We start from the raw sequence: 24,307 nt of genomic DNA, 5'->3' as shown, positions 1-24,307 counted from the left end.
ACAGCTAGTGGGGTTTGGCTTTATTGGCCTGAAATTTTCTATTAAAACGACGAAACAAGTCATGGGCATTCAGAATCGCCAATTAGCTGAAAAACCTGATGTTCATAAGGGTCATTTGCATATATCCCAAGTGCCTCTGATACAAGAGGTTTAGGAGGTCACTCAGTGGAGTTTCTAGATTTGCTAGAGTTTTCATTTTGTTTTTACTAACCTGGGAAGGAGGAATTGGCTTTATCACTCCCTGGGACAGCCCATGTTGAAGGACAAGGGGAAATAAGGTACTCTGATCTGGTGGATGAGGAATTACCCCCCAGAAAAGAGGGATTTCTTCCCACAAGCCATATATAGCCTTGATGAATGATCTTCAGAACCCATTTGTCAAAACTTTTGCCAAAGAGAAAAAGTGAAGATTTGGTCTTTCTGTAAGGGCAAAGGGACTTCCAGGGTTGGAAAGTTGTGTGTGTGTGTGTGGGGGGGGGGGGTCCCTTAAGTAGTCATTCTGATTTGTTAGACTGTTCTTGGTTTTGGGCAGGGCTCCTGAATTCTTTTCTGGAACCTCCTGGCCATTTCTTCTCAAACATCTGTTTGACTGCATTTTGTGAGACTGTTTATTTTGTTTTTGCTAAAATTGGATGATGGTTTAGCGAATCCCTGTATCAGCTTAACCCTTTCATCACACATTTTGATAAGCTCTGCAGTAGAGGAAACAAAACTAGATTACAATCCAAAGGAGAATTTAAAATATAATTTTTCATATCATTACAGCCAGGGAAACCTCCACAATTCTCCTGTTTACCTGATGAATCTGAGCATCTTGGGGCAATGCAGCAATTGCCTCATGTACACAGACAACCCTTTCATCCTATCACCCAACACTACAACCTATGAGAGATGCACTTATATAGCCAAACTGGAAGCAAAGCTCTCTTCACCCAAGACTGGACTAGACAGTCAAGAGGAGAAGATAAACACTTGCACCACACCACACTCATCACATAGTCCCTCAAAACCTACACCACCAAAACACACACATAGCAACACAAAACACACACCTACATTCGCAGAGGCTCTCAATAAAAATCTGCTCAAGCAACAGAGACCTCCAAAGCAGAAATGCATGCATGCTCCACCCCCCAACACAACCCAAATGACACATAGCCCACAAACTCAGTGTGCCACTCAACTACAGCCCATAAGGCATAACAATGTACTCAACACTCTAGTCATAGGTGACTCTATAGTCAGGCACACTGATGTTCCACTCACCAGGCTAAACAAGGAGAAAGTTACTGTCAGCTGCCTATTGGGTACCATGATCTGCCACATAACACACACACTCAGGTCACTCCACAAGTACAAATATGACTCTGTCATTGTCCATGTTGGTGTGAATGACCTGAGATGTACCTCTCTGGACTACATGAAAAAAGACATGGAGGAGCTCTCTGATCTTGTAGCCCAGGCAGGTATAACCCTAGCCCTGAGTAGCATCCTGCCATCACCCAGAATGATACCACAGTACAAGGGCAAAATGATTGACTTCAACAATTGGCTAAGCTTCTGGTGTCATTCTAAGGGGATCCAGTATCTGTCTGCCTGGGATGACATGATCGATAGACCACAGTGCTTTTCCAGAGATAGCCTGCACTTGTTGCCCTTGGGATTTCGGATACTGGCTAAGTCTCTTGCCACACCTATAGTGTCTTTGTTAGGCAAGGTTCAAATGACAAATTCACCACCGTAACAGGTACAAGCAAGCAAAATCTGAGGGTAATGCTACTTGATGCTAGACGTCTCAACCTCAAAATGCATTCACATAAGGCACTCCTTAAAATGGAGAACATCGACATCTGTGCAGTGACAGAGACCTGGTTCAAGGCTTCAGAGAGCACTCCTGCATTACCAGGCTATAATTCATACCACACCTTTTGGCCACCTTACCTGGAACGAAACACTAAAGATGGAGGCGTGTCCATATTCATTAAGGATATCCACACCTCCAGGCTAGTTGCTCAGCATAATGCATCCAAGATTATCCAAGTGCAACTAACTCTGGGCAAGACCGCAATCCAAACTGTAACTTGCTACAGATCCCCTACCATGCCCCAGGATTCTCACTCCTCATTTTTTGATACATTGGAAACTATTAAGGTACAACCCAACACCCTAATAATGGGCGATTTCAACTACCCCACCATTAACTGGGAAAACTACTCATGTACCAACTCTTTTGCTCAAAGTTTTCTGGAATTCATAAATTCCAACGCCTTGGATCAACTTATCCACACCCCTACCAGAGGCAGCAATATCCTAGACCTGGTCATTACCAACATGGGCGACCAGGGTTCCACACCAAAGCTCAATTCCTCATTGGCAGATCAACCACAAGCTAATCAGCCTAGACATCCACATCCCGCCCCCACTTCCCATTAGGGAAACCACCGTCAAACATTTCTCCAAAGCCAACTTCATGCTTCTTAAGACAGAAGTGGCAAACTTTACAACACCCATGCAGATGGACGATAGAGGTACGACTGCTGAATCCTACACAAATGCACTTTATAAGCACTTACACAAGTGCATGGTTCATGCTATCCCTAACAGAACCAAGATGCTCTCCTCCAAAAAAAGGAAGCCAATCAGGCGGTCCCTTGCCATAAACAAACTCTACAACAGAAGAAAGAAACTGCTGCAAAAAAATAGTAAAATCCCATGACTGAAAGAACTCCCTGGTCAGCCTCAGTAAGAAGCTGAGATCCCTCATAAAATCCTCCAAAGCTAGTTATGAAAAATAAATCGCCACTGATTCTAAAGACAACCACAAAGCGTTCTATAGCTATGTTAAGAATCTCAATGGCAACACTCAGATCTGTTCTGAGTTACAGCACAATGGCACTAAATATACAGAACCAGCTGATATTACCAACATCCTGGCAGATAGGTTTAGTGCTAACTTTACCTCCCCACCCCCTAAAGTGTCCATCTGTATACTGGAAGAATGCAAAGTTCCTGTGATCACAACTGCACAGGTTAAAAACAAACTCTCCAAAGCCAAGAACACAGCAGCCATGGGACCTGACAACATCCCAGGCTGCATTCTACATGAACTACAGAATGAACTGGCACCCCACATAAGCACCATGTTCAATCATAGCCTCACCTCTGGCTTTGTGTCCACTGAATGGCACACAGCGACAGTTATCCCACGCTACAAAGGGGGAGCCTCCATGGACTGTGGGAACTACCACCCCATTAGCCTAATGAGCCTGGTGTGCAAGACCATGGAATGTATCATCATGGAACTTATAAACAAAGACACTGGTAATCTCCAAACTCTTGAACCCATCCAGGTTGGGTTTGTAAAAGGCAGATTTTGTCTCCTAAACATGATTGACTTCCTTGAAGCAGTCACCAAAGCTGTAGACGAGGGTAAGGTGGTTCACACAGCCTATCTAGAACTAGCCAAGGCTTTTGACACCATCTCCCACTCTGGAATTATAGATAAACTCACTAATGTAGGTATAAATCCCTATGTCACAAGATTGGTTGCCAAATGGCTCACTGACAGAATCCACACTGTGAAAGTAGCAGACTCCAAATCCGACTTCAGACCAGTGACAAGTGAAGTACCACAGGGTTCAGTCCTGGGTCCTCTCCTGTTTGGTATCTACTTTTCTGAAGTACAGGCTAACACAGAAGGTCTTTGGCTAATGAAGTTCGCAGATGACTGCAAACTAGGAGCCATAACTGAAACTCCTAACAATGTGGACATCCTACAAATGGGCCTCACTGAGACAGATGCCTGGTGTCAAAGCCATGGCCTCAAGCTCAATGCCAAAAAGTGTATTGTCATCCCCATTGGTAAAAAACTCTGTACCCATGAGCTACCACATAGGTGGTAGTCTACTTAACACCGAATGTGTGATAAGAGACCTTGGGATACAGGTGGACAGTAGTCTCTCCTTTGATAATCACATCACCACAGTAGTCAGGAAATACTTCTACGTGGCACACCTCATCATAAAAGGTTTCTCATCCAGGAAAAAAGAGGTCATTGTTCCCCTCTACTCATCACTCATTAGACTCATTATAGAGTACAACGCCCCTTTTGGTATGTACCTCACAAGACATCTACAACAACTGGAAAGGCCACAGAAATACCTCACAAAGAGGATTACTGGCCTCAAACAGATGCCCTACACAGACTGTCTCAAAAAACTCCAGCTTTACTCCGTCGCATATCGCCTTCTCAGAGGCAATCTCTGCCTAACATACAAAGCTATGTCAAACCCAGAGCTGTTGGACATGCTCCACTTAAAGAAATCCCAATTCCTCCAAGCTACACACTCTAGGGATCTAAACTTTTTCACCACAATAAACAGAACATGCTGGAGGGATATATTTCTCTCCCAGAGAGACTTCCCATACTCTGGAACAAACTACCTATCTATATCAAACAAAGCTCTTCATTAGCACTCTTCAAGAAAAATCTCGATGATTGGATAGAAAATAGGAAATTCACCCCAGGGATAACCTCTGTGGCTCTGCTCAACAAGGGCACAGAAAAATAATTTTCTTGGGTGGTGAAAGACAGGGTACCTGTTTGGCTAGGCTTGTGTAGGCCCTAGGGCCGATAGCCTAGTACCTATCTATGAACCTATGAAAACAGTATAAGTGGCCATAGCCCTTGAAGAATTATTGACCGAATCATTCATGCACTGTAAACAGTGAGATATGACTTGTAAAATGGGAGAAATTAAATTATTTAATGCATACAAAACAGTCCTCATACTTTCACAATTAGTCAGAATAAACTTTATCTTACGAACCTGGCAATTTAAAATTCTAAAAATCAAAGTTGCAGAAGCATACACTTTTTCTTATATTTTTCAATGATCTTCAGTAACATTTCATACCGCTCAACTGTCCAGATTTTTGCCTCATATTTTTGGCTTGTTCCTCATAAAATGGGTGGTTTTCTGGCAAATCACTGGGATGATCTGAGGACTGAAGTCACTAAATGATGACATACATTTCAGTTTCAGACTTCACATACTTCAGAAAATGTATGTTAACACAAACCTTGTAACTAGCAACTTACTAAGTTTATAAGAGCAATATTTAAAATGTGTCCCTATTTTGGGCCTTTGCCCCCCCCCCTGCCCATTTTGTAAGGCTTTGTTCAGATTTCTTGTGCTAAGAAGTTGAGAGGCATGATTGGAATTAACCAAACGTTAAACAGCAGAAAGATTAACTAAAGCTATAGATGCTGAGTCAGATTTGGAAACACTGTATAAAAACTTAAAAGACTGGAGAATTTTAAATATTCTCTCTGCCTTTTTAGGGGCAGCAGGCTGACTATCAGGAAAATTGCCGGCAATGAAACACACCTTCCAAAATTGACAGAAGTAAATGAATGGGTGAAGGTTCTGGAAATTCCATCTGTAACAGCTCATAGTATTATCTGAGGGACTGAGAAACTGTTGTGTTCTCCCACTGGAAATAATCTCAGAGAAAGAGAAAAAAGTAACACCCAAGGGGAGAACCAGAAACTGAGCTTACATCAGAAAACTGAGTAGACAACCCTGTCTCTGTCCCTTCATCTTCCTGTTCAGATTCAGAATATTTAATCGCTTCAGGAAGAGAGGCATCTCTCTTTCTTTTACTAGAAACTACCTTATGAGAAGGATCAATAGTCTGAATTAAACCCTGAGCTAAACCCAGTAAACCACACTTGTGTATGGAAATTTGAGGAGGAGCAGATACATGTTTAGTTTTCCATTTCTTTTTTACATGAAAAAATGGGACCAACATTGTTATTAATAGCAGTAGCAGCTTCCCCAGGTAGTCACAACATTCTGACCAAACAAGGAAGTCTTCCCTGCTCCCTCTCACAAGACTGACAAGACTGGTTCTCCCTTGTCCACTGAGGAGGATCCCAACAGCTGCAGAGGACGTGACTAACCCTGGTCACCAGAGACATCAGGTGTGAAAGATGCGTGGTCTGAGGAGCAAGCTTTGGCCACAGCAGAGTCACCCACCTGTGGCTAAGGCAAATTGCTAGCCTGCTGTGGTGGCAAAGGATGTTTACTTAACTTTATTTAATTTTATGTATTTATTTACTTACTTATTTTTGTGACTGAAAGAAAGACCAACTGTAGGACTGGTAGAAAAGAAGCAGCAAGAGCTGGTAAAATTTGAAGTGTTTAAAAGTCACTTTTTTGCTCTCAGAAACACAGTATAAAGCATTTTAAGCACTTTGCCAGCCTCAAAAAGTAAAATAAACACAATTTTTCCTCAGAAAAAATTATTTACAACTACGTTAAACAACTTTAAAATGACAGGGTAAAAGTGTGCGCCTGTTTAAAAGTACAGTTAACTCTCATGACAATTTGTTAAAACACAAAGTTCTAGCTTAAAAATAACTTTCCTAAACAGGAAAGTACACTAAGACAACACTTTTTTTAAAAGTGGAAGGATTTTCCCCAAAAAAATAACTTATCTGCCCAGTAAAGGTGTTTTGGCCCTCAAAAGCCAGCACAGGAGCATTCTCTTCAACAGCAGGAAGGCTCTTTAGGGCTTGGCACACAAACCAGTCTTTTTAATCAGCTCAGCTCAAGCTGAATAATAGTTCGGGATTGTTGGAGGTGCCTTGATGCTTTGTAAGCTGGTCAGCTGATATATTCTTGGCAGAATATAACCCACATAGCTAAAGCTACTGCAGCAGTGTTCAATATGATGAATATATTGTATTCACTTTTTATTGAGGTCTCTACAACAATGTGATATATTTACTCATAGAAATTAGCTGAAAGGTTTAACATGCATTCCTTTGGCACTGCCCCTGAATCTTATTCCTTTTTTTGCATAAGCAGTCTCTGTATGTAAAACTCCTGTTGTCTGCGAAATTGCACTAAAAGAAGTACTTAACTGGTTGGTCTGCAAAATAGTGCACAGACATGCTATGGTATCCTGGTGTTCTCTTTTCACTAAAATAATGATTGACATCAAAACTAGTACTTGAGTATTTGTCTGCCTGCTCAGGGAATGCAGGTGAACAGCTTTCTTTAAAACTTGTATATTTTTGCTGTAAAATTATCCTGTTCTTGTGCATGGATTGCAACTGATCTGCTGTATTATTCGAAGAATCCATTGCTTTTTAATGCAAAATAAGTATCATTTTTACTTGATCTGCACTTATTGTACTGTTTTTTTACTGTGCTCTCTTATTTTTGAACTGTATTTTTGCTGTTAGCTGCCCTTTTTAGCCTAGCATAGATTTGGTTCAAATTTGCTGGATCCAATCTTGTTTTTGCAGATTCTGAGCACTAATCCAGCTTTCCTCCACAAAGGAGTGCCTTTCCTGCACCCTTGTGAGGGAAGAGTGTAGCCAAGGATCCACCTGAGTGGTGATTGTTGGCCCAGAGCCCAGTCTCATGCATTATCATTGGTTATAGCAATTTAAATCCATTCTGTTTCATTGCTGTTTATTGCCCATGTTTGTGCAAGGTCTATATTGAATACTCGAAAGCCGACAATGTTGAATCTGACATTGTCGGCACGAGAATAGCGAAACTGCAGGACGTCAAAGAAGTAAACTGAAATCTATGTAAGGGGAGAATTCCATTTAATTCAATGTAGTGCGGCCTCGGAGTTGATATATTTAAGTAGCGGGGGGTGTGGGGGGTGCGCCCCCCTGCCTACACCAATTAGGTTTTTTTTTGTTTGTTTTAATTTTTCTTTGGGACATTCGATGTTTTAACAGTTCAATCACTAACGGTCGACCTTTAGTGATTCGAACTGTTAAACATTTGATGTTCCAATACAGACCCGTTTGTGCAGGTTGGTGCTCAGTTTACCAGAGCTGTACAGAGCTTAACAACTTGCAACTGATCTGTTGTGTTATCTGAAGCATCAGCTGCTTTTTACTGCAAAATAAGCATCATTTTTTCTTGATCTGTACTTCTTGTACTGTTTTTTTTTACTGTATGCTGTTATTTTTTAACTGTATTTTTGTTGTTAGCTGCACTTTTTAGCCTAGCATAGATTTGGTTCAGATTTGCTTGACACAGTCTGCTTTTGCAGTTTTTGAGCACTAATCCAGCTTTCCTCCACAAAAGATGGCCTCCACTGCACCCTTGTGAGGGAAGAGTGTAGCTAAGGACCCACCTGAGTGGTGATTGTTGGCCCAGCACCCAGTCTCATGTACTTCCACTGGTTAGAGTGTTTTAAGTCCATTTAATTTTGTTGCTACTTATTGCCCATGCTTGCGTGGTACACACTACCACTTACTACTGTATAGTGGTGGTTACTATTGGCGGTTATAGATGCAAAATCCCAGACAGATACATTTTCCCTCAATCAACTGCTTGTGCTCCATATGAGGCTTCTCACTCTTGTGCTTTACTGCCCAGAGAGACATCAGCTGAGCCTCTGAGGTACCAATACAAGTCTCACCCACTAAGCCTCTCTCAGTTTAAAACTTACAGTAGTCCCTCAGCCATACCCTGGTCCATACCGACCACAGTAATATACCTAGTATCATGGATGGACAGTTTCTCACAGTTTCTTCAACCGGCCTGGTTGACATTGGCATCCTGAGGCAGTGTAGCAATTGCCTCATATACACTGACAACCCATTACTTCTATGTCACACAAATTCAATATGTAAGAGCTGCATCTATATTAAGAATCTAGAATCAATGCTCTCTTCCTCACAAATCAGCATACCAGATACTAAGGAGGTTGCCAGCTCACACAATTCACCTCCTGTACCAACCACATGGACATCTAAACCCACATATGTGGTGGTACTCACCAGAAGCCTACCTAAAGATCAGAGACCTCCCAAACATAAACATGCTTCACATAATTCTCTAGCAGCTGAACAGAGTACACAAGAAAACACACACACCAGTGTCTCATCTAACAAGCCCCTAAGGCTAAACATAAAATATTATGTTTTGATCATAGGTGACTCTATTGTGAGAAACACAGATGTCCCCAGGTTGGATAAGGAGAAAGTCATGGTCAGCTGCCTGTCAGGTGCCAAAATCTGCCACATCACACATGCACTCAAGCCTCTCAACAGCAGGTACTATTATGACTCTGTCATAGACCATGTTGGTGTGAATGACCTGAGATGTATCTCTCTGGACTATATGAAGAGAGACATGACTAAGCTCTCTGAATATGTGTCCCAGATGGATGTGTCCCTAGCCTTAAGTAGCATTCTACCTTCACCTAGGATGATGCCGTAATACAGACAAAAAATAATTGACTTCAACAATTGGCTTAGTTTCTGGTGTCATTCCAAGGGGATCCAGTACCTGTCAGCCTGGGATGATATAGCTGATAGACCACAGTGCTTTGTCAGAGATGGTCTTCACCTGTCACTTCTTGGTTTTCAATTACTGGTAAGGCACTTGCCTCCCCCAGAGTGCCTTTTTAGGTGATATCACAATAACAAAATTCCCGACGTAAAAATATCCTCGAAAAATAACATCAAGGCTATGCTGTTAAACGCTAGGAGTCTAAATCTGAAACTGCACTCACTGCAAGCATTACTCACTTTGGAAGATGCAGACGTCTGTACAGTGACAGAGACCTGTTTCAAGGCCATGGACAGCACCCTGGCCATGCCGGATTATAATACCTTCCACATGTTCAGCCCACAAAATGAATGTGTGAGAACTAAATGAGGAGGAGTATCGATTTTAATCAAAGATAATACACCTCTAGACTTGTTCAACAGAACAATTCCCTACAGTTACTCCAAGTATAAATAACTGTAGGAAAGATCTCCCCTCAAAGTTATAGGCAGTTACAGGTCCAGCTCCATGAACCATGACACCCACAATGCCTATTTGGATCTACTTGAGTCGCTCAAAATACAATCAAACACTCTGGTTATGGGTGACTTTAACTACCCATCCATAGATTGTGCAAATTATGCGTGTACACACTTGCCCAAAGGTTCTTGGACTTCATTGACTCCAATGCATGGGAATAGATAGTTGGCACTCTCACAAGGGGCCCAAACATTTTTGATCTAGTACTCACCAACATGGGAGATTGGTGTACCACCACAACTGTGTGGCCCTCCCTGGTAAAACCTGATAATAATAAGTCTCCTTTGAAGTAATGATTACATCAGACCCTCCCCTCAGGAGAAATTAGGCTAAAAAAACTGCTCCAAAGCCAACTACAGTCTCTGAAGAGATAGCATTAACAGCTTCAAAGCTCCTGTCCCCCCTGATGCAAGGACGCCAATTATACAGATCATTGGATATACACCAATAATCTGTATAAACATCTATACAATTGTATTGACTGAGCCATATCTGATAGGACCAAAACAAGATCCTCTAAAAAGAATAAGCCTGTTTGGTGGACATCTGCCATAAACAGGCTATACAACTACAGGAAGAAATTGCTGTCTAAGAACATGAAGGAACGGTCTCAGAATTGGAAGCACACCCTTCTCAGTTTGATCAGGCAAATAAGACATCTTGTAAAGTCCTCTGAAGATAACTATGAATATAAATTAGCACCCTGGCTAAGGATAACCATAAGGCATTTTTAGCTACATTTAAAACCTTAAAGAAAAAACCTAGATTTGTTCTGAAATTGTGGCAAATAATACCACATATACTGAACCTGTAGAAACAGCCAACTTACTAGCAGGCGGGTTCAGTGAAAACTACTCCTCCCTGTACCCACCACATACACCCCTGAACATTCTTACCACCTGTTCTCCACCTAATATCTCTAAAGAGCTGGTCTTAACTGCTCTCTCCAAGGCCAAAAACACAGCCTCTGTGAGACCAGATAACATCTCAGGCTGCATTCTATATGGTTTAAAACAAGAGTTAGCAACCACAGCTACTTTCTGCAAGGTATTGTCCCTGTAGAAAGGAAAACAGCTATTGTCATCCCCTTACACACAGGGGGTGCATTCATTAACCCTGGGAACTATAGACCCATAAGTCTAACCAGCCTTATCTGCAAGGCCAAGGAGAGAATTTTCACGGACCTTATCAACAATGAAATTAGAAGCCTTCAAATGCTTGACCCAACCCAGTTTGGTTTTGTTAAGGGTACAGCATGCCTTTTGAACCTAGTGGACTTCTTCAAGAATGTCACCAGAGCCCTGGACGAGGGCATATTTGTGCATAAAGCCTACCTAGACTTATCCAAAGCTTTTGACACAATCTCCCCTCAGGCATCATAGAAAAACTCACCCAGCTAGGGATCAACCCATATATTGTCAGGTAGGTTGCAAACTGGCTCACCGATAGAACACATACAGTCAAAACAGGGGATTCCACCTCTACCAGCAGACCTGTAACCAGTGGTGTTCCACAGGGATTGGTGCTAGGACCCCTATTGTTTGGAATCTACTTCTCAGAAGTACAGGCAAAAACAAAAGGTCTGTGGCTGACAAAGTTTGTTGATGACTGCAATCCTCCTGCAGTCATCGAGTCCCCAAATGATGTCAACATTCTACAAAAAGGGCTTACTCAAACCAGTCATTGGTGCCAAGGTCATGGACTTAAACTCAGTGCAAAAAAAATGCATAATCATCCCCTTTGACAAGGGCAATGTCCCTGCAGATCAACTTATTAATAGCAACAACCTAAGCTTTAAATCAGTTGTGAGAGATCTGGGCACACAGGTTGACAACAACCTTACCTTTGATCACCATGTCTCCACAGTGGTTAGGAAGGCCTTTTACATTGCTCTTAAGAAAGGACATAGCTTCCAAAAGAGGCTATAAGCCCCCTGTACTCTTCCTTCATCAGGCCAATAATACAGTACAATGCACCCTTTGGTATGTACATTACCAGGCACCTGAAGCAACCAGAGAGCCCTCAAAGGTTTCCCATGAAGAAAATTCAGGGTCTTCAGCACAAGTCATATGCGGACAGACAGACTGAAATCACTGTGGCTAAACTTGGTATCGTATAAACTACTCAGAGGCAACCTGTGCCTTGCATACAGAGTAACCTCTGATCCTGCCTTTATGGTTTTGCTGCACATTTGTAAGTCAAATGGTACACAATTCACTCACTCTAAGGACCTTAACCTAGCCTGTGACATCAACAGGACTTGCTGGAGAGACAGATGTGTCTCATAGTGATTACCTTTCCTTTGACACAAACTTCCAATTCAAGTTAAACAGAGCCCCTCGTTGACCCTATTTAAGCATAACTTGGACGATTGGATGGGAAACCGTAAATTCACCCCAGGGATTTTACACATGCCATGTCCATCTTGGATAGGGGCAGTTGGTACTGATTTAGATTACTTTTAATCATTGACCATCTCTAGGCCCTATAGGGAACAAGGGTTGAAATTGGAAAGGCTTTTAAGAGCCATAGGGCCGTTAGCCTAGTAACCTCCTATGATCCTATAACCAAAATCCAAAAAATTATCCAAAGTGCACGTGTGTGTGTGTGTGTGTGTGTGTGTGTGTGTGTGTGTGTGTGTGTGTGTGAGTGTGTGTGTGTCTGGGAAGGAGGGGCTTCAATGTCATGTCAGTTACTGCCTCACCATTATGCCTAGCACCCATAAGTCTGAATCAACGCTTGTACTGTTAGAAAATTTATCAAAATGGATTGTGCTTACATACGTTTTCCAATGAACATATTGGATTACTAGAGAGATACAGAATTTCCATGAATTATGATATAAAAAGTAAAGAAAGAAACAAACACAAAAACTTAGAGAATATTGTCTACTTACTTTGCCAATGTCATCAATACTTATTTGAAACACATTTCCAAAACTTCTTTCTGTTATATCCCTGTATATTAAAAAGTCTGGATCATTGATACCAGAGCAAAGTCCTGTAATGAGGAAAAATATCTATAAAAATAAAAAAATGAAAGATTGGTTAATATTATATAGCTAATGCTAAGTGTTCTGAATAATTATATCTTTGTTTTCTGTACCTGGGGTTTCTTCTCATCCAGTAAGGCATAAACTTCATTTAGGAGATTCTCGTTATTATAATCTTTTGCAGATGCATCGGTCAGGACCAGTATGATGGAACCAAATGGTGAGCTCTCCAAGGCCAGTTTAAGACCAAGAATAGCCAGTTCTGGGCAATCGCCTCCACCCCAGGCATTAAGTGATCTGAAATAATAAGCAAACTGATCTTTTGATGTAGTTGTGCGGATGGGGCCTACATCTGTGGAGTAAAAGAGGTAACTCAGATTAATGCAAAATTAGAAACACTATTGATTTATTTCTTTGTTTGTTATTTGCATCTGTTAACCTAAACGTTCTGGTTGGATACAGGCTATTTTAGCAGAGGCACAAGAGAAAAGCACCAGGCTGAAGCTAGCCTAAACATTTTAATAGTGTGCAGATAAAACAGTCACTGACCTCTTAATTCTTAAAATGTCACATTAGAAATATAATATAGACGTATGTATTATACCACTTTTATGATCACCTTCTATCGCAACATTATGGACCTAAGCAAGTAAAACCACTGGGAACTCTCCACTAAAGGTCGCAGCTCTCGATAAATCCCAAAAGTAATGAACTCAAAAAGAGTGCTCGCAACCACCATGGCATAAGAAGCTTTAATAAAACACGGAAAGCAAACAAATAAAACATAAGCGCTTTTGGGCAAAGCTCTTCATCAGACTGACAGTGCCATTAAAATGTATCCTTATATGCATATTCTTAAAAATATAGAACCAATCATTAATGATATTTAACCCGCCTCATCTTGAGAGCTGGTTTTAAAGAAATAACACTGTTCAGATTCTGGTATATGATAAGCTGCAAACTTATTATTTTATTGACTATAACATGTGAATCCTATACCAGAATATAACCTGGAGAAAACAACCAAATGGTAGAACAGCTAGCAACAAAAGCTTCAAGGAACACAGACTTTTCAGGGAAAGGCTTTAACACAAGTTTGTCTCTATGGCCCTGAATGGCCTTGCAACTAAAAGAGGATCAAGTGTCCCAGTCTGTCTCTACCAAGTGTCCCAGTCTGTCTCTAGGTAGGCTGCCCCCAAACAATAAACATAAAGGGAGTGTGGGTCCTGTGGTGGAATCTTTTGTCTGGAGATCATACACTTCTTGAAGCCTAGAACCTTGCTGCCATAAAGATTGGTGAGGTAGCATGAAGAAAACACAGAAAAAGGGGATATTCCTGTATCAAAAGGGAAACAACTTTCTTATTCCAAAGAATCAGAGGAAGATAGAAGAACATATATATAATTTAAGTTTTACATAGAAATAACAGGGGAGAAAAAGAAAGTAAGTAGCAGGCTGCCAAAAATGCACAGACAAGAAAAAAGCACTTATCTTAACGCTACAAATCAAAACACTCAAAAACATGACCTTTTTGATCAGGAGGCAAATGAGATCTGAGTTATTTGGAGTAAGACAGGGATTATGGGTAGGGAAGAATCATAGCCCTAGTCCACAGCTCCTAAAGACACTGAGTTCAGATCCAGTTGGATCCATTAACCCAAAGGTTGAATCAGATAAAAAAAATACAATGAATCACTAGTTTTTCATTTATTCACCATGCAAAGTACCCATCTCCCTAGTAAAGAACCCCTTATTATCCGGTTGTGTTCTCTACAATAATTAAGACACCAAACATGGATTTAGCTGACAGTAACAACAACGACACTCATTTGTTTATAGACTTGGGTACCCTGCATGATGGGATAGCTTTTTCACTGACTTTACCACAATTTATGTTTGTTTTTTTTGTTTATTAAGAATGGCTGTGTAACATCAACGTTTATTAGGACAGTTCAGTTTAGCTTTGAAATCCATTACCTATAAAATACTAGCTCTGTACTTTGTATTTTTGCATCACCCAATATGTGAGCAATATTTTTAGTAGATGGAATACAGAACTGTAGGCTACAGACCATGTTTCAATCCAATAATTATCTCAGTCTCTGAGATCATAAAGATGTCACTGGACTTTGGTCTTTCACACCATAATAGATTAGTCAACAAATCAACAAGTTTTTCTTTTTAGTCTGGCACCTCTGACTATGGAGTTATACAAAAACATTATGTAATGCTGGTACAATCCATGCTTATGCAAAAAATTATTTACTGTGGTTGAGAAAATGTTCAATAAAATACATTGACAACTTTTATTTCCACACACACACACACACACACACACACACACACACACACACACACACACACACATATATATATATATATATATATATATATATATATATATATATATATATAAATATATATATGGATGTCAAAATGCCCAAAACTATGACTACAAGGTTTCTATTGAATTTCACTGTGTAGTACCTGGATCGTTGAACTCCACCATGATATACTGTCGAGCACCACATGGCAACCGTTTCTCAACTTGATTCATAAGCCAGTCACTGACCAACTTGAGCTGCTGAAGGTCATCAGACATGGAACCAGTTGTGTCCACCAAGAATGTAACAGACAAAGACTCTGTAAAAAAACAACAACATTATGGATGCAAAAATAGTGATAAAAAAGCCTGCTATCCACTGATGTTTCTGCTCTCACATCCACAATCACTTATGCTCAAGATGTCCTGATTGACATGGCCCTGTTCAGAAGGGGTAAGTTGGATAATGCTCAGTGAAAGGTGAAAGTGGAGGACTGAAGAGGGGCTACACGATACAGTTGATGAGGTAGCTGCAGAGGGACCCCCAAAAATGAAAAATATGTTGGCTATTAACATACTACTTTCAGAAAGACATAGAATGATACATTTCTTCTGACTCATATCATTATATTATATTACTTAAAACATTTTCTTCAGATCATCACACCTATGTTGGGAAAATCTGTTTCTGTTTCTGTAACTAAATTGTTTTTTTTTTACTTGTAAAAGCAGTCATTTGGAATATGTTAGCATGGGTTGTGTATATCCATGCATACTTCCCAAAGTTTCTTTCCTTATTTATTATGGTTTATGTCTGAAAACCACACCCATCCTATTCTGTCTTGTCCATCAACTGCCTGCAATAGTAACCAATGCATTAACTTCCATGAAAGTAATCCCCAACCCATCCCATTATTTCTCCAGGAGACTTCTCCACAGAATGAAACTTCATTGACTAAGGTATGAGTTGTGTCTGCGAAAGGCATCTTTGGTAGCTGTGTAGACTGGTATTATCTTTTGTCCTTTTTATCCCTGTTTCCTGATGGGGTCTACTTCACATGACTGAAAACTCAAAATACTGAATTTTATTTGACTGAGACCACAATATCTAATTTTCAAAATACTGAAAACTCATTTGACTGAGTCAAATTATATTGACTGCTAACAATGCTGAATTTCAAAATACTGAATTTTAAGCCAAATATGTGATGTGTTTCCCTTCACCTGTGACTTGCTTGTGATAAAAAAAATAATTACTGTAACTTAAAGTGCCAACTGTCAGTATACCGACAGTAGCAGAGAAAGTAGGGTTGTAATGTTTCTAAATGTGGGTATTTCTCTACATTTTTATGGGAAGTATCTAAAGTAATATGGCAGACATTTTGTGCACTCCCGCCATAAGTGGCAGTGTGTACAGTACTGTAAGGTAGGTAAAAGGTATATGCCTTTTTACCCACTGTAGTGTGATCCTGGAGTATATATAGTTAGTGGTGGTTTGGTTTTATATCATCTAGTTTCTGTTAAGGGGGTGAGTAAGTAGTTTTTAAGTTTTGGAAAGCGTTAGTCATTGGTGTTGTAAGTGTGCTTGTCTATGACTTAAAATTCCGTAGTTTGAAATTCAGCACTGTTAGCTTTCAGTATAATGAGACTTAGTCAAATGTATTTTCAGTATTTTGAAAATTAGGTATTGTGGTCTTAGTCAAATGAAATTCAATATTTTGAGTTTTCAGTCATGTGAAGAAGATCCTCCCTGATGACATAAGCCACTCTTAAAATCACTTGACCCATTCAATCCCCATCACTTGAGTGAGAGCCTAACAAGGGGGGGCCATCATTTACTTAGCCATCAGGGGAGGTTCAGATTTTTTTGTATGCTGCTCTGTCCCCCACATTTACTAGTTGAAGTGCTATTAATGAGAGATGTTTAATGAGATGTACAAGACAGCATCGCCTCATGCCTGCAAAGGCCATTTCTTCTTGGGCAGCTATGATCCTGTTGATAAACACATCTTGTGGCTTCTTTGATCTACATCAGTGAAATTGCACCAGTCATTGCACCCCAAGTTATCATAACTCTAAGCTGTCCAGATTGTTGCTGAATGTCCAGATTTAAGTCTTGTATTTTTAGTCTGTCCCTTATAAAATTTGTCATTTGCTGGCAACTCACTGATAAATATATAGTGACAAACATTTGAGTTTCAGACTTTATTTCCTTCAGAAAATGCATGCTAATGTAAAACCTATTATTCTATCAAATTTCTAAGTTTATAAGAGCAATATGAGAGATATCAATGGTGTGCATATCGCACCCCACCTACTGGGGAAAGTGAGCAGGCCATTCTCCTTCACTTCTCCTCCCAACCAGGCTCCTTAGTTAAACCCTGATCATCTTCTTAATGCAAAACAAAGTTTTTTTTTTTTTTTTGAAAGGATTAGCAAAGGAGTCCATCAACTTTCTCCCCACATTCCCCACATGATCCCAAGGACCACAGTGTCACATCAAGTAAATCACCCTTCCCTCCAAAAGTAGTTGATATGTAGTAGAAGTGGCTCAAGCTATACTCTTATCCTAAGACGAAATGATCATTTTACATCCCCTGTGTCAGTCCAACTCTGCTTGACATTCTGGTGACCAGAATCCATTCTAACTCTAAAGATTTTGACATCACAGATGAAATTCAACCCTTTGTGGTAGTGGCCCAATAAAGTAGCACTGAGCTTATTGTCTATACCTGAGTGCCTGCTATGAATAACATTATCTGTCTGCCATAACTGCTGTAGTTTACCTCTATACTTGTATATGTTTGGAGATTCCCAATGTGGATGTCACTACCTCTTCTTATGCTAAGCTGCTGTAGGCATTCCAAGTCTTTCCTGTGAATATGCATTGTTTTACATTTTCTTTAATCCTCCATAAAATTAAAAGTGGCCCTTATGCTCTGGTTACTTCTTTTTCTTTAAAGCAACATTTCCATTCTGAGAAACAGTCATTGCTTTCATTTTTGCTCTCCCTTGCTTCCTTATATACTTGCTCTCTCGATATCAATATCCTTGAAGAGACCCAGTATCTAGAATGAACTGCAGTGCTGCAGGCACATTTTTATATGAAAAGATAAAGTCTGTAAAAATTACAGGCATAGTTCCTTTCTCCTTACAATATTCCCTTCCATATGCACTTAATGTGGACACGACCTACTTACTGTTGAGAAAGAATATTATGTTCACAAGGCAGACATATAAGGGAAAGTAATTGCTCCATGTTTTTTATGGTTTTACGATTCTGTTCTGATTTCCATAATTCTATGAGTTTATTAAGTTTTTCAGATAAATCCTGCTTTCAGCACAGTGAATAATGGCAGTATTACTGAAATGTTCATTTTTATTAGTTGTTTATTTCCCAATCAACTATGCCAAAATTTTCCAAAAAATTTCCATAATTCTGATGTCTGATCTTGTCAGATACCTTGTTTTTGGTAAATTATTAGCATACACACCACAACATAAAATATTATTGACAGGAAGCTTATTTTTTCTTAGCCTCTGACATCCTTTCTGGAAACTTATGTTTTCTGTCTAACGCTCTATCCAGAATAATGTCTATTTTGAACTGACTCCCCTTACTTTGGTAGTCTTGGCTCAACCCATCTGCCCTACTTTTTCTGTCCAGTTGAATCCCATCACAGAATCACATTAATGCTTTGTAAACTCATATTGTGTGCCCTTTTTCATTCCTTGTCTGTCTTCCTTTCTAGTGAAAAAGAAGCCAGACTCCCTAAGCCTCCCTTCCTCGTATCAGGTCCATATTACATCATCGAAAACTCGAACGAACGACATTTCATTAAAAATGCCATTCATCGAATTCCCTCTTGTGGGGGGGCTGTGCCACCCACACCCCCACTAATTATATATACCAACTCCAAGTTCCCAATACAGTGAGGAAAGGGCAAATTTTCCGACCTTCACTGTACTGTGCTTTCACTATGAACAGTTCGATGAATGGCATGTTTGATGCAAGTGCACTGAAAATGCCGTTTCCTGAACTGAATTTTCAATGATGTAATAGGGACCCCTCATATCATCCTTGTTGCCTTTCTATGAACCATATCCAAAAATCTGTCCTCTGTCTCCCTGAAGGGTCCCCAGAATTATATGCAGTATTCCTGTTTTGGTTTTCTAAGGATCTGATAGAAGGAAATCATCAACCTCCTGTCCCTGGAAGATGCAGCCAAGGATATACATCCTAATATTTGATTTATTCTTGCTGCTGCATTCCTGAATTGATCCTTGAGGTTTACCTTTCTATAATAATGCTCCGCAAATCATGTTATTCTGCATTTTGTTACACCTCATGCTTATCTTTCTACAGGTTTATCACCATCATTTTGGAATGGTTGAAGTGGAGCAGATACCTCAGAGTGTGCCTATAACATCCTCCTTCAACAAATGTCTGACTCCATAATTACTATCCACAACTTTGATATCATTTTCTGAAAAAATGGTAAAAGATAAGGACATTAACAGATCTGGGCCTATGGTCAGTCCCTGTAGGACATCACTATTGATATTCCCTCCTTGGAGAGCTCTGACCTCACTACCACATACTTCAGAAGTCTACAGGGTAAACTTGATCTCACACTTTGCTGAAATTCTGCTAGATGTCATCCATTTGTACCTTATGCTCACTTCTCTGATAAAGGAGAAGAGGAGGGCGAAGGCATGGCAGAAGGCAGGAAGAGAGGAGGAAGGTTAGGAGTGTAGCAGTGAGGGTAGGAACTTTGAATGTTGGCAGTATGACTGGTATAGGAAGAGAGCTAGCTGATATGATGGAGAGAAGGAAGGTTGATATATTGTGCGTGCAAGAGACCAGATGGAAGGGAAGTAAGGCCAGGTGTTTACGAAACGGGTTGAAATTGTTATACCATGGTGTGGATGGCAGGAGAAATGGGGTAGGGGTTATACTAAAGGAACAATATTCCAAGAGTGTTTTAGATGTAAAGAGAGTGTCTGACAGAGTGGTGTTTATGAAACTCGAAATTGATGGTATAATGATGAATGTTGTTAGTGCATATGCTCCACAAGTTGGGTGTGCAATAGATGAGAAAGAGAAATTTTAGAGTGAGTTGGATGAAGTTGTGGTGAGTGTGAGAGACTAGTGATTGGAGCAGACTTTAATGGGCATGTTGGTGAAGTGAACAGAGGGGATGAGGAAGTGATGGGTAGGTATGGTGTTAAGGAGAGGAATGCAGAAGGTCAGATGATTGTGGATTTTGCGAAAAGGATGGGCATGGCTGTGGTGAATACATATTTTAAGAAGAGGGAGGAGCATAGGGTGATGTACAAGAGTGGAGGAAGATGCACACAGGTGGATTATATCCTATGTAGGAGGGCCAGTCTGAAGGAGATTGGAGACTGTAAAGTGGTGGCAGGGGAAAGTGTAGTTAAGCAGCATAGAATGGTGGTCTGTAGGATGACTTTGGTGATCAAGAAGAGGAGGAGGAGTGTGAAAGCAGTGCCAAGGATTAAATGGTGGAAGTTAAAAAAGGGTGATTGTGAAGTGGAGTTTAGGAAAGAGTTAAGACAGGCACTGGGAGGCAGTGGAGAGTTACCGAATAGCTGGGTAACTACAGCAGAACTAGTAAGGGAGACTGCTAGAAAGGTGCTTGGTGTGACATCTGGACAGAGGAAGGAGGACAAGGAGACCTGGTGGTGGAATGAAGAAGTACAGGAGAGTATACAGAGGAAGAGGCTGGCAAAGAAGAAGTGGGATTGTCAAAGAGATGAAGAAAGTAGACATGAGTATAAGGAGATGAGGGGCATGGCAAAGAGAGAGGTGGCGAAATCTAAGGATAAGGCGTATGGAGAGTTGTATGAGAGATTGGACACTAAAGAGGGAGAAAAGGACCTGTACCGATTGGCTAGACAGAGGGACAGAGCTGGGAAAGATGTGCAGCAAGTAAGGGTGATAAAGGATAGTGAGGGAAAGGTACTCACAAGAGAGGAGAGTGTGTTGAGTAGATGGAAAGAGTATTTTGAGAGGCTGATGAATGAAGAGAATGAGAGAGAGAAGGTTGGATGATGTGGGGATAGTGAATCAGGAAGTGAAACAGATTAGCAAGGAGGAAGTAAGGACAGCTATGAAGAGGATGAAGAATGGAAAGGCTGTTGGCCCAGATGACATACCAATGGAAGCATGGAGGTGCTTAGGAGAAATGGCAGTGGAATTTTTAACTAGATTGTTTAATGAACTTTTGGAAAGTCAGAGGATGCCTGAGGAGTGGAGAAAAAGTGTTTTGCTACCTATCTTTAAGAATAAGGGTGATGTGCAGAGCTGCAGTAACTACAGAGGGATAAAATTGATCAGTCACAGCTTGAAGTTATGGGAAAGAGTAGTAGAGGCTAGGTTAAGAAGGGAGGTGATGATTAGCGATCAGTAGTATGGTTTCATGCCAGGAAAGAGCACTACAGATGCAATGTTTGCTCTGAGAGTGTTATTGGAGAAATACAGAGAAGGTCAGAAGGAGTTGCATTGTGTCTTTGTAGACTTGGAGAAAGTATATGACAGGGTGCCTAGAGAAGAGTTGTGGTATTGTATGAGGAAGTCGGGAGTGGCAGAGAAGTATGTAAGAGTGATACAGGATATCTACGAGGGTAGTGTGACAGTGGTGAGGACTGTCGTGGGAGTGACAGATCCATTTAAGGTGGAGGTGGGATTACATCAAGGATCAACTCTGAGTCCTTTCTTATTTGCAGTGGTGATGGACAGGTTGACAGATGAGATCAGACAGGAGGTCCCGTGGACTATGATGTTTGCAGATGACATTGTGATCTGTAGAGGAGACTCTGGAGAGGTGGAGATATGCTCTAGAGAGCAGAGAAATGAAGGTCAGCAGGGCTAAGACAGAATATATGTGTGTAAATGAGAGGGAGGGTAGAGGAATGGTGAGGATGCAGGGAGTAGAGTTGGTAAAGGTGGATGAGTTTAAGTACTTGGGCTCAACAGTTCAGAGTGATGGTGAATGTGGAAGAGAGGTGAAGAAGAGAGTAAAGGCAGGGTGGAATGGGTGGAGAAGAGTGTCAGGAGTGATTTGTGACAGACGGGTACCAGTAAGAGTGAAAGGGAAGGTCTATAAGAGGGTAGTGAGACCAGCTATGTTATATGGGTTGGAGACAGTGGCATTGACAAAAAGACAGGAGTCAGAGCTGGATTTGGCAGAGTTAAAGATGTTAAGATTTGCACTCAGTGTGACTAGGATGGATAGGATTAGGAATCAGTATATTAGAGGGTCAGCTCATGTTGGACAGTTTGGAGACAAAGCAAGAGAGACGAGATTGCGTTGGTTTGGACATGTGCTGAGGAGGGATGATGGGTATATTGGGAAAAAGATGCTAAGGATGGAGCTGCCAGGTAAGAGGAAAAGAGGAAGGCCTAAGATAAGGTTTATGGACGTGGTGAGAGAGGACATGCAGGCGGTTGGTGTGACAGAGCAAGATGCAGAGGATAGGAAGAAATGGAAAGAGATGATCCGCTGTGGCTACCCCTAACGGGAAAAGCCGAAAGATGATGATGATGATGATGATGATGATGCTCACTTCTCTGATAACCTAGTCATGAAATGAATTCAGACAGGATCTTCTTGCTTTCAATTCTTGCTAGAATGCATTGAACTACATAGTGTGAGTTACAGTCTTCAGAAGTCTTTAATTCAAGACCATCTATGCAGTTTATCCACTACTAAAGTCAGTACTACTAGTAGGTCGTTTCCTGGGATAGTCTATGCCTTTTTTGTCACTGGGCACCACTGCTTTTTCTTCCATTCCCCTGTCACCACCACTTATTTATAGAACCTTTTGAAGGCTCCTGGCAGATGACAAACAAGTGTTAGGGTGGTTTCCTTGTAGATTCTGTGTGAGATTCCATGTGGTCTGTACCTTGTTCTTCCTTAGTACCACTAATGTTCTACTGATTTCTTTAAACACTCTTACTTCATTCATCGACCTACCACCTTTCTCCCAGAATGATTACCTGCTTTTCTTTTACCTCATAAAAATTAAAAATTCTTATTTAAAATTCACACCTCTTCCCCAACTTCTTCATAATTCTGACATCCCCAAATCAAGCCATCTATTTTAGTATATAATGATGACTCTCTTTCTCTTTCAACACCTGCTCCATCTTTTTATTAATGTTCCCCCTTATCCTTCTTATGCAATCTGCTTACTTATTTCAAACTGCCGTATAGTTTCTTAGGTTCATAGGCTCAAAGGTAAATCCTAGGTTAGCTGCCCTTGTGGGCCATTTTAAACATAGCCAATTTTCATTTTTATGCTCAAATCAACTTATCCCATTTGGTTAAACATTGGTCTTACCAACATCATGGTCGATAATTATTTATTACCCCTAATGAGAATAACTGTGATCATACCATAGATAATTTGAGGGGACCCATGAATGGAGAAAAAACCTTTAGGGGCTACCTCTGTCCATTAGTAGTACGGGGGGTAGTGCTGGGGTAGATTTTCTGTTTCCCATCCATAGATCTATGCTGCACTTGAATATGGGCAGTGATGAATTTTGTTTATGTGGATGGAGAGTCTGTTCCAGAGCAGCGTTTCTTGTGGCCTCCTCACTGCCTCTTGATTCTCTGTTTCTTTTCCCTCGGCCTAACAGCTGTTTATACCTACCTCTTCAGTCATATTCCCTTGTACCTCTTTGGCTTTACATCCTTCTTCCATCCTTTTTGTTTCTTCCGTATTTCCAAAACAACTCCATTTATTATCCCGTTATTATACTTCACAGCTGCTTCATACAACAGACCATACTTATTAACTCTTCCACCTGCCGTCAGTCAGTCCTACTGCAATCAGTGATGTAGGTTTCTTAATCAAACACGATTCCTTTTCAAAAGGCAGCAATATACCATGCTGCTGTAATGGCCACTGCCATGGGTGGCATAATTTGCAGTTGTTTCATCTTGTCCTTTTTGTAGAAAGCTAGTTCAAGGTTTGCCCCACTGGATTTCAATGTTTACCTACTGTTTTAACAAGTTTTTGCTAATTATCAAATTTTTTCTGTCCACCTTAGAAGACCTTCTGTCATGTCTATATTCTTCTTTCTACCTAATATCATAATCCTATCCTACT

At 40.6% G+C, this 24,307-nt stretch overlaps 1 protein-coding gene across 1 annotated transcript in view; it reads right to left on the bottom strand.

Moving 5' to 3' along the window:
• Positions 1-24,307, bottom strand: part of LOC122816198 — a 402,987-nt gene that overhangs the window by 359,067 nt on the left and 19,613 nt on the right. Inside the window, exons 3-5 of the mRNA XM_044088949.1 lie at positions 15,331-15,486; positions 12,957-13,195; positions 12,748-12,870 (exon numbers count right to left, since the gene is read on the bottom strand). Coding sequence (XP_043944884.1) covers positions 12,748-12,870; positions 12,957-13,195; positions 15,331-15,486 — 518 coding nt within the window. The remainder of the gene's footprint in view (positions 1-12,747; positions 12,871-12,956; positions 13,196-15,330; positions 15,487-24,307) is intronic.

This window comes from Protopterus annectens, chromosome 12.part0 (genome assembly GCF_019279795.1).
Source record: "Protopterus annectens isolate FY-2018-M chromosome 12.part0, PAN1.0, whole genome shotgun sequence".
NCBI classification, from domain to species: Eukaryota; Metazoa; Chordata; order Ceratodontiformes; family Protopteridae; genus Protopterus; species Protopterus annectens.
This window is presented reverse-complemented; position numbering and strand designations above follow the sequence as displayed.